The 17229-nt window shown below is 34.9% G+C and overlaps 1 protein-coding gene across 1 annotated transcript in view; it reads right to left on the reverse strand.

Annotated features, from left to right (window-relative positions):
* Positions 1–17229, reverse strand: part of WDR11 (WD repeat domain 11) — a 52971-nt gene that overhangs the window by 20571 nt on the left and 15171 nt on the right. The window contains exons 10-15 of the mRNA XM_039870844.1: positions 16599–16775; positions 14041–14125; positions 8878–8984; positions 6882–6957; positions 2487–2595; positions 184–308 (exon numbers count right to left, since the gene is read on the reverse strand). Of these exons, the coding sequence (XP_039726778.1) occupies positions 184–308; positions 2487–2595; positions 6882–6957; positions 8878–8984; positions 14041–14125; positions 16599–16775 (679 nt within the window). The remainder of the gene's footprint in view (positions 1–183; positions 309–2486; positions 2596–6881; positions 6958–8877; positions 8985–14040; positions 14126–16598; positions 16776–17229) is intronic.

Raw genomic sequence — 17229 nt, forward strand, 5'->3', positions numbered from 1 at the left:
CACTAAGCAATGCAATAGTCAAATTCACTCTTCAGGAATCTAGGTACGCACTAAAACACCGAACAACGTATGTTCAGAAGCAGTCTGCAACCGCTTCTAGGGATGCCTTTTGGTTGACACTTGTCAAATTTCCAACCATGACGCAAATGCCACATGCCAGTGGCAAGAAACAGTGCATGGCACCTGATCACAGATGACTCGGCGATGCTCAGCTCAGTATCTGAGACCACGGTCTGGCGGGCCATGGCCTCTCGGGTGGCCAGTTGCTTCTTTCTCAGGCTCTTCAAGTTGTGAGATGGTGACCACTCCTGTGAAGCAAAGACAGACACACCTAGAAGTGCTTAGTTTTCTTCTGTCAAGAATCCTTCTAGAACAGCTGGGCACACTCACCACTGCCCAGCATCACTTATGACCACACATGAATGCACACTTTGTTCTTAGGTTTTATTTATAGAAAGGCTGAATGAATGCATTTTAATTAGAGCTTAAGGTAGGAGAATTTAATAATCTACCTCTACCTCCTGCTACCTCTTATCCTTAATTAGGCTTTTAAGGTGAAAGAGTTTAATGGCAAACGTCTAAAAAGTCTAACCTTTGGATGCTTTCTTTTTTTTTACAAAACAGAAATAATAAATTCAATTATGGTACCTTCTATTTCCTCCCTCTACCCCTCCTGCTAGGTGCACAGGGTGAGATGATCATGTTCCTCCAATCACGGCCCATTGTCAGCCACAGTCCACCTCGAACCTCTCACTGCATTTATTTTTTCTTTTATATTCCCACCTATTTAATATGTCCTCTCATATATATAAATTCTTAACATGTAGTTATCTTACATGCATGTGTTTGTAACTTACATAAATAATACCGTGCTACCGATCTCATTCTATTTCTAACCTTTTCACTCAGCACAGAGTATCTAAGTTCCGTCTCTGTTGTTTTTGCATGCTCTATAATGCTCCACGGAGCATCCACCCATTTTCAGTCTGTCTGTTCTCTCAGCAAAGGACGCCCAGATTGCCTCCAAACTCTCATGACAAACAGCACTGCAATCAATATCCTCACAGAAGTTCCTTTATGACTGTAAGCTGAACAGCTGGAGCACAGAGGATGTCTGTGTTTGCGTAAGTGCTGTTAGAATGGCTTCGTTGGTCTACATTCCTATCAACAGCACATATTCCTGTAGCCCATATTACACTCACATCTGATGCTATCTGGTTTTCCAATTCCTGTTAGTTTAAAAGATGTATCATGGTTATTTTATATTACACATCTCTAAAAACTGATAAGTTTGAATATTTTTTCATATGCTGGTTGGCCTTTTACGTTTCTCTGGTATTCATTAATTGCTCACATACTTTGTCCATCTTTCCATTGGGTTCCTGACTTATTATGTACAGAGTTCCCATAATACTAATCCCCTAGGCAGGGGTCCCCAATCCCCAGGCTGCACACCAGTACCAGTCTGTGGCTGTTAGGAACCAGGGCACAAAGCAGGAGGTGAGCGGCAGGTGAGCGAGTGAAGGAAGCTTCATCTGTATCTGCAGCCGCTGCCCAGCACTAGCATCACCGCCTCGGCTCCTCCTAGATCATCAAACATTTGATTCTCATAGGAGCACTGGTCCCTGGTGCCAAAAAGGTAGGGGACCATTGCCCTAGGGATTAGTTAGTCCCTTGTCAGTCGTAGACATTGGAAAATTTCTTTTTCAAATTTGTCTTCCATATGTAACATTGACATTGGTGTCCTTCATTTACCAGAAAATATCGATCTTTATGTAATGAAATGTATTAATTTTTTGCCTTTTGGTTTGAGCTTCTGATGTCCTCTCCTGCCACCAGAACACATAAATATTCTTCTATACTTGATTATGTAATTTTATAGTTTTACTTTTTTACATTTAGGTCTTTAATCTTGTGGAGCCCACCTCTGAATATGGTATTAGGTAGATTCGGTATTTCCCCTCCATAAAGTGAGAGTTTTCTCAAGACTTCTTACTAAATGGTCCGTCCTGCCCCATAGATTTGTGTGTCCTTCACCGTACACCAAATATTCGTGGGACTGCTAAGGAGCTCTTTATGGTTTTAGTCCATTTCCTGTTCTCGGTCCAATGACATTGCTTTCATTTCTCTGGTTTTGTAATATAAACTCTTACCAGGTAGAGCAGGCCCCACTCCCACCTCTCACATTACTCCTCTTTTTTCAGGGCTGACTTAGCTATTACGACCTTTACTCTTTCATAAACATTTGAGAATATGTTTATAATGTTCCTCAAAATAGCTAAATAGCATTTTAATTAGAATTGCACTAATATTACCTTAACTCATCCAAGAAAATACGAGTTACCGCCATTTATTTAGATCTTCACTGAACACACATTTTAACAAGAAAATACACGACAGTAATAATTTCAATTCAAGCTAAAGAAAAATGTTCACCACATATGTACATATCTAATCAACTACTTAGTTCTTCGACTGTAACTTACCAAAGCAGTTATTGCAGGGAAATTTTTGGACATTTCTCTAAGAATGGTACAAGTCCTAACATCCCATAACTCCAGGGGTTTGTCTTTGAATACAACTGCCAAATACTGCCTAAAATAAACAAAATTACTAAATTAGCCCCTTTTTGCAAGATTTTTACCATACCAAGTACAAATAAGAATTTCAGTAAATCAGAAAACTCAGATGACACATTCTAAACACAGACAACTTAAACTAACATTTAGCCCTGTGATCAGCAGTCTTAAGAAGGAAATGCTTTAAGATGACCAAACAGCCAAACAGCCACCCTCGGGCAAGGAGCCCAGCTCGGAAGGAGGCATGCGGAACGGCACGGGTGCACATCCTGGTGCCACGACTTACGGCAACATCCTGAGGCTCAATTTTCTCATACGTCACAACCTGCCTCTCCTGCCTCGATGGACTGATAATTTATGGTAAAATTATGAGAAAAAGTATGTAATGTTTCTGTAGGGTAACACTGAGGAAATGTGACAGAGCAGATTCCTGTATTTGGTGTGTCAGAGGACTCAGGTTCACCCACTCGGGCCAAGTCTGCCACTTTATAATTATGTGGCCTCAGGCAAACCATGTAACTTTTTTGAGTTTTATTTTACTTACCTTTAAGATGGTGTTAATAACACCTGTCTTGCCTACCTCACTAAATAATATAAGGATAAAAAAACAAAGACAGCACATATAAAAGAATTTAAAATTTTTATAAACCATAATGGCTTATACAAATGCAACATACTACAATTTTAATTATATCTAACATAAAGGTATGTATGTAAATAATATAAGACAGAATATAGTAAATGCTATAAAGATTCATTATGAAAGAAGAGATTAATTTGGACACTAGGGAAATGGCATTCTAGGCGGAATTACAAATATGACAAGTGACAGAAGACAGGAAAGGACACAGCATGTCTGGGAAAACATGCTACCTACAATGCAGAGTATGCAAGAGCAATCGGCATGAGGAGGAAGATTAAAATGTGAGTGTTGGATCACATTATAAAAGACCCAAAACATCCTCACATGCCATGGAAGGGCAGGCAGAAATTTACTGTGTAGAGAACAGCAGATTGCTGAAGGACTAGAAGTAAGGGGTAATGTGATCAGTTGTTTTAGATTTACTGATTCACAGGCATATGTGGGGTCAGGACTGACTGAAACAGAAGAGACCAGACTCCAAACAGTTTAACTGAGCAACTCTCTAACTTTAATCTCAGACTGCTTCACATTTTCAAACATGACTGATGAACTCCCCCAAAGAACTTTAGTTTATATGGGTTATATCAATTGATATTTTGCATCTGAGAAATCAAGCCTAATAAGTTAAAAACTATCTTTATTAATTCATTTAAAATAAAAAAGTAGAAAATAACTAGCAACATGGTTGATTTAAACGTAAGCCGTATTGATAATTACACGAAATAATTTAAACACCGCAGTGAAAAACAGGGATTGTCAGAGCAAATAGAAAAACAAGCCCCAATTATATGCCGTCTACAAGAAATCAACTTTAAATATAAAGACACAGATAAATTATAAGTAAAGTGCTGAGAAAAGATGTATCATGCAAACACTAATCAAAAGAAAGATGGAGTGGTTATACTAATCAGACAAATCAGACCGACTTCTGTACAAAGAAAATGACCGAAACAAATAGAATATTTTAGAATGATAAAGTCAATTAATCAAAAGGACAGAACAATAACAGTTAAGTATGAACCTAGTAACAGAGGTTTAAAACACCCAAAGCATGAACCTGAGTTCTTCAAAAAATAAATAAATAAATCCATAAATAAAGTTCAAGATATTAACACTTATCTCTCAGTAATAGAAGAGAAAAGCAGGAAGAAAATCAGTAAAAATACAAAAGAATATAATAAACCAACTTCAACTGACATTTATGGAATAGTCTAACCAATAACAGAAGAATACACAATATTTGCAAGTGCACATGGAACATTCACTAAGACAGATCATATTCTAGGCCATTTAACAATCACATTAAATTTAAGAAGACTGAAATAATATAAAATATGCTTTGACCCTAACAGAAACTAAAAATTAACAGAAAAATATCTGAAAAAACCCTAAGTATTTTGAAATTAAACAATGTATTTATAAATATTGCATGGAAATTTAAAAACATTATAAAGTAAATTTAAAAAGAAGCTTGCCATATCAATAAATTGTAGGGTTCAGGAAAAGTAGTACTTATATAGCATTAAATGCTTTATCATAAATTTTAAAAAAAGACCGTAATTCAAACATCTAAAGTTCTATCTTAAGAAACCAGAAAAAGAACATATTAAACCCAAAGCAAGCAGAAAAAAAAAAAAGATAAGCATGGTAGTTAATGTAACAGAAAACAGAAAACTATAAAAAAAAAAAAAATCAAAGAAACCAAAGTTGTTCTTTGAAAAGATCAATAAAATTGACACAATTTATTGACATCAGGAATGAAAGAGACATCACTCAGATCAAACAGATATTCAAAGAATGAGAATATTATGAACAAGTTTATATCAATATATTCAACAACTTCAATGAAACAAACAGATTACCTGAAAGACACCAACTACCAAAGTTCCCTGATAAACAAAACAAGAAGCCTAAATAGCTCCATAGCTATGAAAGAAATTGAATTTGTCCTGAAAAACTTTTCCACAAAGAAAATTCTAGGTCCGGATGGGCTTCCTTCCTATTAAAGGAAGAAATATCAATTCTATATAAACTCATCCAGGAAAAAAAAAAAAAGGAAGGAATATGTCACAACTCATTGTGCAAGGTCAACATTACTCTGATTCTGAAACCGGATAAAGATATTACACAAAAACTAGCCCAATATCTTTCATGGACATAGATGTAAAAGTCCTTAGTAAAATATTAGCATATCAAGCCCTGCAATGTACCAGAATATTAGTAAATCAAATCCAGTAATACATGATGACCAAGTGGAGTTTATCCCAAGAATGTAAAGTTGGTTTAACATTTGAAAAATCAATCAGTGTAATTCATCCTATTAGCCAATTTAAAGAACAAAATAAAAACACACCATATGATGATGTCCATGAAGGCAGAAAAAGCATCTGACAAATTCAATACCCATTTAATGATAGAAAGTTTCAGCAAACTAGGACTAGAAAACTTCCTCAACCCAACAAAGGGCATCTACAAAAAATCTACAGCTAATGTTATATTTAATGTTAAAGACTGAATACTTTCTCCATAAGGTCCAGACACAGAGCAAAGATATCAGTTCTCATCGCTTCCATTCAACCTGGTACTGGAGGTCCTAACCACTGAAGCAAAGAAAAAAAAAGAAAAAAGAAAAAGAAAAAAAAAAAGGCCTATAGACCAGAAAGAAAGACATAGAAGCATCTTTACAGCAAACAATACGATGTGTCTATATAGAATATCAACAAAAATACTACTAAAATAATTAAGTTTAGCATGGTCAAAAGGTCAATATAGAAAAAAATTAACTATTTCAGTGTACAAGTAATAAATAACTGGAAGTCAAAATTAAAAAAAGAAAAAACACTTAAAATAACATCAAAGAAAAAAAAGAAAATAATTAACAAATGATTTGTAAGACCTATACACTGAAAACCACAAAAGATTACTGAAATTAAAGAAGACCTAAACAGGTGAAGAGATACATCATTTCGTGGATCACAAAACTTACGATGTGACTTCTTCCCTACCTTAATCTATGGAATCAATGCAATCCCAATCAAAATCCTAGGAAACCTCTTTTGGTAAAACTAATAATTGATTCTAAAATGTATGTGGAAAATGCAAAGAACCTAGAAATGCTAAAGAAAATTTGAGAGCTATTTTAGAGAACTTGCTCCTTTCTTTGATCTTCTGATTGGTTTTTATTCAGTTTCTATTTTTAATAATACACCTTTACATGCATTTTCCTTTGGAACAAAGAAACTAAAAAACTTATGGGAACTAAAATGGGTATAAATTATAAAGTAAATGAATTCTTTAAGTCAATGACCCCATGTCGAGGTGGAAGTGCTTCAGAATTTCACCAGATAATCTTCTTAGTGGGCAAAAGACATTTATATCAATGTAGCTACAGCAGAACAAAACAGGGTTGCTGGTTTTACCAATGTAATGAAATGTTAAGATCCATACAAATGTTACATTTTTCAGAAGTGGAGCATTAACAGCAATAGCAACTTAATTCTGTCATCAAAATGTTTTCTTTGATATGGCTGCATATCACCATTTGCAAATCACTAAGAAATTCTATATGCATTCTAGCATATTCTCAGTTTCTTAAAAAAAAAAAAATCCTTGAGATTCCATTGTGATAATACAATAGATTTTTTTAGGTTGACACTTACTTCAAATGTGATACTTTAATCATTTCGATGGGCGATTCATCATTGCCTCGTTCACCCCGAAAAGCAATGCTCCTACCTTTAATTGCAAATATTCGAGCATGTGAAAACAGCACATAAAACATGCAAGCTAAACCAACATTATTTGACCAGTGCTGCCCTCTATCCTCCCATTCATTCGTCCATCTGCTTCTCAGCTGTTTCTAATAATCTAAACTCAAAGTATTCTCCAAAGTATTACAAGTTAAAAACCAGTAATATATTACTTATATTCAAATGTCTACTTTATAAAAAGATATTTTCACTTGTTATAGAGTTCTTGAATTCCTTCTATGGTTTCTTTCAAATAATTTAATTTAAAAAATTTAGAAATATCAATTTCTAAAGTTTAAATGTATTTATGGGAGAGCAACTGTCTACTGTAAAAACTACTGGTCTGTTTAAATATAAACATTCTCATGCTTAAGAATGCTAACTAGAGGGACAAACGCTAACAGATATTTAAGATTTCTTGTCTCATGTGCAAAATACTCAACTAAAATATTTTGGCATGTTCCTATCAAAAAGTCTCTATAAACTAAAATTGGGGACTGATAAGAATTCGTTAGCTGCCCAAGAAGCTAAATGATTTTCTCTAATTTAAAAAATACAAATTCTACCTTATGTTTGAACAAATATTTTAATATATTTACCTTGGTTTTTATTTACATTAAACAAAAGAGAGAACACATTCAATTTAAAGATAACTGGAAGAGGCCTACATCCTCCCTGCTCTTCACGGGCATCAGATGGAATCTCACCATTAGTACGTGCCAGATACTCCACATCCTTTCCTGACTCTGTGAGTCTGCCAACCTCCTTAGAAGACAAGGCTATAGAAGTATAATCTATGAACTCAAATGTCCCACTTAAAAAGGTCAGTAACTATTATTTAGAAATTTGTTCCTCAAAAATAAATTTGTAGAAGACAGATTTTAAGTTATCTAAAATTCCTGAACTTGAGCTGACTGAAAAAAGTGAACAGGGATTTTTTCATGAATGACAAGAGCAAATACCATATCATATCTGGGCTCCCACGTAACTAGAAACACCAGTGCATTTGTTGGCAAATCAGAAATCTGGGATAGAGGTTGCTGGGCAGGTCAATTCCAATGAAACTAGAGCAGCACTGGTCTAAGGTGGGGCTAATTCCTTGAGGTTTAGTAACAAACTGAAAAGTACACTAGTTGTTCTCAACTACATCTACATTGGAAATATAAATGGAGAATATAAGGAAGCAACCATACATGGGATTTATTACACGTTACACACTCAAACACATCTTCTTGGTTAAAACCACCTACGTGTATTTATACTGCTATGCCATTTTAAAGAAACCACAATTTTGAAAAAAAAATTTATTTGAAATCACTGCACATGCCATAAAATAATTTGAAATACTCACCTTTTCTATTTTCAAGTTTTTCATTTTAAAATTCATTGGGTTGTAGGTTTAACAATTCTGAACAAGCTACTTTATTGGAATGTTTCTTATTGCAGTCTTTAAACTTCCAGATTAAATTTCCCCTATTCAGTCACCCAGAGACTATCAAAAGCTTTAAATTTTAGCATTTAAAACAATCCATATTATAAGTTTTTTAAGGGTTTCCTAAAAGTCCAAAATTTCAAACTAGATTCTAATGAAGTTGAACTAAAAAGATTTGTTTTAAAACTGTACTTTTGGTTAACTATAACAACGTACCTAAAAGAAGAACTGATATCTTATTTATTTATGAATCTGTCTGTTCAGGCTAATGGTATTCAATTTTACCATACAATTGTGTTAACATAATTTGCATACAATGATGAGTCTTTTCTAGGGCAATTATTACAGAACAAAAAATAAATAAATAAACAGAATACAAGAAAAAAAGTACTTTGGAATGTGTTAATAAATGACAACATCTTTGATCAATATAACAAACCATTTTGAATCTTTTAATAGATTAAACACACAAACCTGTTGGAAGATCAACCAGCTGAAGTTCATTTCTCACTAATCCCATATTGTTTGGTATTGAGGTAGCAAAAGAAAGAAAACCAGTCAAACTCGTCCATTCAATACCCCTGTAATGAGAAGTTTGTAAACAAAGATTAATCTAATACCCTTTTGATTAAAAAATTAATTAAAAAAATAAGTTTTCCTAAGACCTAAATTTTATTAAGAAATAATATTAATATGACCTTATTTCAGACTATATTACCATACATTTCCAACATATATGAAATTACTTCTAATTAAAATTTTATCTCCAAATGTAATGACAAGGTAGTTTTGTTACTGATATTTAAAGCAGAATTAAAATAACTATTAAAATCTGGCAAAGGAGAGTCACATAACAGTAGTTGCTGAATATTCTGTTGCTTAAAAATAAGTGGTATAGAAATATCCTAAGTCAACTGCTTAAAGTTGAGCACACTTTTATCAGGAATTTTATCAAATTTTATCAAAATTCTTGGTTAGGAAGCAGAAATTCCCGAAACAAACAATATAAACTAAGCAGTGAGATTTGGAAGTGGCTGAAAGTTCCAAATCATAAATCAATTAGAGAAAAAGCACAAAGGAAAAATCACAAAGAAAAAGACATGCTGATAAGACAGTAATCTATCCCAATGCCCATAGAGTCTCCTTTATGTGGGACTGATCGCAGGTGAGTCCATGTTTTTTCCCCACGAACATAACTGGAGTATTCACCATCATGGCTTGCAGAGAATGGAAGGGGAAGTGGGGAACACTGGACAAGTAGACCATCAGAATCATAACAAGAAGTGAGACACACTGTACTACCACCCTGTGTTGCTTAAAAGGCAATAGAGGCTGGTGGGGAAGGAAATCTAAACCTCTGTTCCACATGTACTTGCTCACGAGCATTTAAGGGACAAGCATTTTCACCATCCTGTCTATGGTCGCTTTCATGATACAATGGCAGAGTTGAGCAGTTCTAACATTTAGTTTTATATTTAAAGTTATTTCTTTAAATATAAAATTATGCATTTTATATTTAATTAATATAGTATTAATTATAATACTATAATTGCACTCAGATGAGGCTGCTTAAAACTGAGCACTCTTGAGAATTTCTAAGCCTGGAATGACGTCCCTCTTTCCCTCTTCAATACTTCTCGAGTGCAAGTCTTGGCTCTAGCTGGCATCTCCGCATTTGTTTCTGTATCTTACCGGTTGTGAAAAATAAGAACACTGAGTGCATAAAGAAGGCCTGGCACAGAGTAAACACTGTAAGTATTAGCAATTGTCATCATTATTGGTATTACTATGTCAAAATCTAATTCAAGTCCTATCTTGTTCATGAGGCCTCCCATTTACTGAATTCAAACCACATCTACAGTGAATACAGGATAATTTGGTTAATTATTCACTGGAAAGGTACCTTTGTCTCTTGTTTCTCTTCTTTTCCCCTAGCGTGTAACAGTACTCATTAAGTTTTCTACTCAGGGTGAACAAAAGGAGAGAAGAATCATTTTAGAAGTATTCCATTCTCTCTGTAACTCTGATAGCTTCAATCAGACCTTAAAAAACCAGAAAACCACAGGAACTTTAAGACACACTCTCCGAGCTCGTTGCTGGCAGTGTGAGCTACTTAAGCTCCTGTCTAGTGATGCCCCCATCTCTGGACACCAAGAATCCCAGTCCTCCCAGTCTCTGCTCCTTATTTTTAAAAATATGTCTGTTAAGTACCCAGTATATGCCAATAACTATACTAGGTGCTGAAAAATCCAGCTGTGAATGAGACAGGTATATTAACCGTCCTTCTGGAGCTTATGACCTAGCAGAGTTCAACAGAAGCTTGTAAGAGTCACACGGAATCTGGTCTCGGGGCCAGGCAGGAGTGGTTCCTGGACAGCATTAAAGCTGAGCCCTGAGGGGCAAATAGGATTTTGCCTGAAAGCCTGATCAACTGAGGAAACAGTGTGGCTGGCTGAGAAAGAGAAACACTGCAGTGGACTATACTCTCTGTGAAAGGAGGCGCCACGTCATGCCTTGCCAGGCAGATGGGAAGAGCTCAGTAAATTCCGTTAGATTAAGTAAATGAGTTTGAGAAAAAACCAGCGCTTCTCCTTATGTTTATTAGTGCCATACATATTCAAGAAGTGCTGGTCCCACTGTTTAGAAGATGTCCCAGTGTTCAGGATATAACAGAACATGGGGGCGCTGCTTATTTGTCACCCAACATTCTAAGCATGCTGCCTTTGAGCAGATTCTAGCATCAGCTTATATGTCCAATACCTACTGAAAAAAATAATAAGAAAATAAAAATCTAGTTGGACCTCAAAGTAGATTAAGGAGAGGATTATTTCTCAAAAGAATGAAAATTTGTCAAACACAACTGAACACCACAGTGCTCTCAGGATTAGAAAACTACTGTTTAGGTTTAAACCATACACTGAGCTCTATCAAATATAGAGCAGCTCATTTTCTGACTCGATCTAGATTTGCCTTGCAGGATTCCTAACAACTGAACAACTGTGACCTTATCAGTGGGTATTTGGGCTCTGACTCCTATAGCTTCCCCAAGCTGGGCCTGTTGACCCCCACTGGGGCTGCTACAGGGGCTATTCTTCAACGCCGGGAGCTAGGGGAGCACATGCTTCTGGAAAGGCCTTGAAGTTCAACAATTATATCAAAGTAACTTCTGCAAATTTACAAACAAAATAGAGATCATTTTACTCTCCAGAATCACTCAATTTACTCAAAGCAATACTGAGTCAACAATGTTCTGATACCCATATAAACTACTGTTCTAATAATTTTTGATATTGAAAATGGTATTGGGCTATATTGTTATAAATTTAGTCTACTGCTCAAAGACACAAACTAATAATCTAAGCAAATTAATACTCTAAGAAAACCTACATGTACCACTCCACTTCATTTACTTCTAAGTATCTTCCAATAGATTATAAGCTTCAAAGATGTCTGTTTGCAAGCATACTGAAGATGCTCGGTACTTACTTTTAAAGCATAACTGGTTAAAACATGGTTTTAAAAAACCACAGAGACACAACCATCTGCAGTTAGGCAGTCCCTGGCCATGCATATGCATAAAATTCAAACACTTAAGATTAAGTGGTTTTAAAAAACACATTTAGTACAAGGCAGAAAAACAACTTTCTAAAAGTTGGCCCTTAATTTGCATGTGAATAGAATGTATTGGGTTTATTGCTAATAAGTTATCACATTTGTGAAATTTTCATAATGGTTTTTAATTTAATACTATAATTGCATTAACTGAAATATAAAGACAGCAGGATTTTATTATATTCTTGGGTACCAGCTCTGGATATAAAAGGTGAGTTATCTTCAAAATGGCAATTAAAAGGGAAAGTTCGTATGAAAAAATGGAACACATTTGTGTGATCATTTACAACACCAGCCTGTCTGAGTAGCATGTCTGTTAGTTATTTGGTATCCCAAGTAACACTTTATACTTTCAGTGTTACTCAATAACAAATATTATTATATCATGTGTTAAGTCATGCAACCTAACTGAGCCAGGATAAAAAAAAAAGTCTTGTTAAAAAAATAAACAAATCTCACTGATAAACTAGCTACTGTGTATTTATTAAAAGATTTCAGTGTTTAGAAGAAAATGAAAATGTGCTGACTTTTTCCAGAAGCATGTATAAAACTCTTAGCATGGACCCTGGCTCAGTCAAATTTTTATCTTAGTGTCAAAATGTGTGTTTTTTAGCTGGAGATCTAGCACACACACCGTAAGAACTCAGTTCCATCTAACTTTCCACAGATTACTCTACAATACTCAGTTTCTTCTTCTATAAATTGGGAGTAATAACAGTGCCTACCGCATGGAACTGTAGTGGAGATTCAATGAAATGATGCATGCAAAGTATTAACACTTAACATAATCCTTAGAACAAGTACTGATTAAATGGAGAGTTTTGACTGGTTGGTGTTAGCCATAAACGGAAACACTACACACAAAAGGCCAGAGTGAAAGGAAATGTCAAGAGAAGAAATGTAGACAGGAAGCAAAGGAGACAGCATCGGCAGTGGCAGCAGGGATGCCTAGGCTGGAAGAACAGAAAGGTGTGCAGCCTGAGGGTCCAAACTGATAACTGTGTCACTGCACTCCCAAAACCTAACACTTCTGAAGACATTATTACTCCATGTGAATGTACTTAGGGAGACACTGAAGGGCACAGCATAAGGTGCGATAAACAGTCGCTCAAGGCTGGACCACAAAATAATGGGCCTGCAAGAATAAGGCAATGGAAATTTTCAGAAACTTCCATCACAAGCAGCAGTTGTGATACTCGAGGGGTTGACCCTTCCCCATTCAGAAAATGCGCTTACTCAGAATAATGTGTTGCTTAAGGGTTCACTAAGAATTTTAACGTATACCTGAGGCCTATACTTACATAATGCACAGAGAGCAGAAAATGGCCTGACTTACACTTTTGTTAAAAGATCATCAAAAAATCCTGGCAACTTAATTACATTATATTATACGTGTATAGCTTCACAATCCATCTTTGATAGGGCAAAAAAGAAAACTAGCCATATGATTAACAAAATAATGCCATGGAGCAGATAGGTATGCACTTTAAAATAGAAAGCAAGAGGGATTCTTCTGTCATTTTCTCTCTCCCCCACAAATCTGCCTACGCAGCACTCATAAAACAGATCACCTCTGAAAAATGAGACAATAAATGCTATACAGTGTTGGTCCTATTCTGATGGTGCTTAAACAAAGACATAAATGAGATTAATAATTAAATTGACTTTATTCAAATTTTTCAGGAGCAGTCCTACTAAGAAACCTTTACAGATATGAAAAACTAAATAAAACTGAACAAGAAAACACAGTGATTTCCAGGAAGAAAACAGCCTGGACTTTAGGAGAAATAATTAAGATGCAGCAATGTAAGTAAGAAAAAATTCTCCACTGCATAATGTCCTTTATAAAAAGCAAACGTACTCATCCTTGATTAGCATAGCCATTAGCTGGACATGAATATTTATTATCCTAAGTTTTCAGTCAAATAATCACTACTGCAGAAGTATTCAGTGTAGGAAGGTCTATGAGAACCTTTTCTGGTACTCGGTATGTCTGCGATGTCACTGACACAATGACATACTCACCTGACTTCACATGAGTGGACGCTCAACTCCTTGTACAGCAGCCCATTGGTGAGATGGTATACCAGGATAGAACCGTTACCTGTACCTATCAAATTGACATAATAGAAGAGTATTACCTAGGGGGAGTTCCAGATCTTTCCAACAAGTCTTTTCTCAAGATTTTAATAATTTTACAACATGCATCTTTTATAAAAAGGGACCAAAGCTACGTGTTAAAAAAGACTCAATTTCTATGCCTCTCCTCTGGTCAAAATGGGCCTAATCTCCTGTGCTTTAAAATATTGCTTAAATCAAGGACTTTAACGGAAAGATTACAAAACCTAATTCAATACACATAAAATTTGAAGAAGCACTTTCCTCAGCTTTTTTACACATGGAAGTTTATAGTTTTTGAAATTTGGAATGTTCATTATAGTGAGTCTTCAAAAAGGCAACCTAGCAGAACTCATTAACCAGATTTTTCTATTTTTCTTTACAAAGATTTTGTTTTGGTTTTGGTTTTTATATTAAGTAAATTACAAAGAGGTGGTGGAGTATGATGGTTAACTGTGGATTTTGCACAAAGAAGCCCGAGTTCAAGCCCTGGCTCTGCCTGACTCTTACAACTTACTTTCCCACTCGAAGGCTGTGTTTTTATCCCTTTAACAAGGGTATAATAGAAAACCCATTCATTGGAGATTAAGTGTGCTGGAGAAGACATATGTAAAACACTTAGTGTAGTGCCTGACATGCAGTATATGATTATTACTATTTCTGTTATTACTATAATTATGGTTTGTAGTTGTTATTTTGTCTAAAGCTTTTCATTATCTCAGAAGAGACATGGCCATACTTAAGAAAGTAATGTTTCAGTCCTTAAAATGTTTTTATTAAGTAAGAAAAGTACATAGTATAATTGGCCAATCACTTTCTCACTGTACCTGATTTAAAAAAATTAATTCACAAAAAGCATGAGAATGTAGAAATAATAATAAATTTAATGATAGTAATAACAGAAGTAAAAATGGTAGGCAAATTCCAATTTTTAGCTTACTTGCTAAATAAAGCTTCCGAAATGTTTTGTAAAACTATTCTAGGAAAAAAAACAGTATTACACTTGTTTATATTTATCATCAATTCCACAGTAATATCTAAAGAATTATGAAAACTTTCAGTTAACAGATCCTCATAATAATCAAATGACTTCTACATTCTGCAATTTTGATGATATGAACCTATGATCTGATACTACAGGGGCGCCATAAGGAGAGGTGATTTGACAACTGAACTCTGCTTATCTTCCTTGGTGACTCTGCAAAAGCTTAGGCATTTGTATTTTTTGATTTTACTTTATTATATTAAATTCAATGAGTGACTTGATATTCACTATATACCAGTATAATACAGCTTATTCTACTATAGAAATCTCAGACCCTGAATTTGCTATTATCTAGCTATCCCAAGAAGTAATTTTCTCTAAGAAATTGACAAAATCCTAACTAACAAATGAGGCATATTGACATTGTACATACACTGTACATTGACAAATCCTAATTAAAGTCTCTATAAGAGATTTAATATGAATCAGTAGTTGCTGAAGCTAAAATTAAACATTAATCTGCATTTATATAAATCTGGACATATGTACACACAGGTTATTGAACCTTAAAATTCAAATCACTTTCAGAAGACAGTAATGAATAAAATGGGAAAAAATAATAGTGCCAAATAGTAATATTCAAATGAACGTTTGGTACTCACAAATCAACCATTAAGCTAAATTGAGACATACTAGCAACAAATAAATGTGGTCAGGTTTTCATTTTAGAAAGAAAAAAAAAAAAATCACAAATCACGTTTTTATTTTCCTGGGGAGAAAGCCAGAAGCCAACAAATAGCATCTTTAAAAAAATGCTGGCAATTGCAAACAGATATTATTTTTTGAAATTTTAGACAAATGCATTTTAACCTTATATGCTTAATAGCAAATTAAAATTTGCTTTCTTCTATACAAGAAATTAGGTTACTCACATTACTATGAAATTAATGTGACAGCAAGTGGAAACTCACACCAATTTTTCAATCTACAATATAAAATTATGCAATTCCAAGAGGCAAATATTAGTTTATAGAGACTATAGATACCTTAAACAAATTTTAATAAACAATTCCTAGCAAAGGAAGAACACTGCTGTTATTATGACTATTTATGACTAACTATGACTATTTATCAGTTAACAAAATGACACGCACAGAAAGAGCTTGGGGTGGTCCAAGAAAACTCAAGGAGTCCAATTCAGCATCACACAAGGACTACCCTCCTTACCAAAAAGGTACCCGTAGTGTCAGGGTCTCTATCAGTCAGTGTCAGGTGGATGAATTATGATTGTGGTTAAGAATAAATAAATAAAAAGATGAGTGGATTTAAAACAGAAAAAAAAAGAAGAAAAACATTTTAAGATGAGTGTTTACATGATTTCACTTAGCTTCAAAGAGAAAGGATTTTCTAGTAACCAGCAAACTTAAATGTCTTATAAAACATGCATGAAGAATTAAGAAAAGAACAGGTCTATACTCACCAACAGCAAGCAGTGGCTGATACATCTTGATGTTTTTGGTGGTCAACGGCGGACACATACGGACCGTAAACTGAGGTGAAGGCAGGCCTGAAAGCAGTCCTGTTAGCAGGAATTTGAGGTGCACTTCCTGCAGAATGGCACCTTTGGGATGTTCTTCCCCAGCAATTGCGCTTTGCCCTGATTTGTAATTAAAAATACCAATATGTTAATTATAACGTGTACTGATCTTAAAAATCTCAAAAAACTTTCCAGGGGAAACACTCTTCAGACCAAGAAGAGCATCCTCCAGTCCAGAAGGTGCCGCATGCCACTCCAGGGGCTTTGGCTATGCAAGGGCTCTGCACTTAGCTATAGGACCTAAACTGCACTGACATCTCAAAAAATAGATTATTCTAGAGTACTGCCATCCAGAATTTGGGGACCTTTGTCTCCTAAGAAACACTGTGTCAGCCAAAGTTCCTGGAATTAGGGCACCAAAGACAAATCAAGGCAACTAGATTTGAAGGGCAGTTAATTAATATTATTATATATAAACTGCAACTGTTGAGAGTTAAGTATTTAATGACATTATTTTCAGATATAGCATTTGTACTTAGGTTATCAAGTCTCAAGCTAAAAAGATGACTCCAAT

Source organism: Pteropus medius, unplaced genomic scaffold, assembly GCF_902729225.1.
Source record: "Pteropus medius unplaced genomic scaffold, Ma_sr-lr_union100, whole genome shotgun sequence".
NCBI classification, from domain to species: Eukaryota; Metazoa; Chordata; class Mammalia; order Chiroptera; family Pteropodidae; genus Pteropus; species Pteropus medius.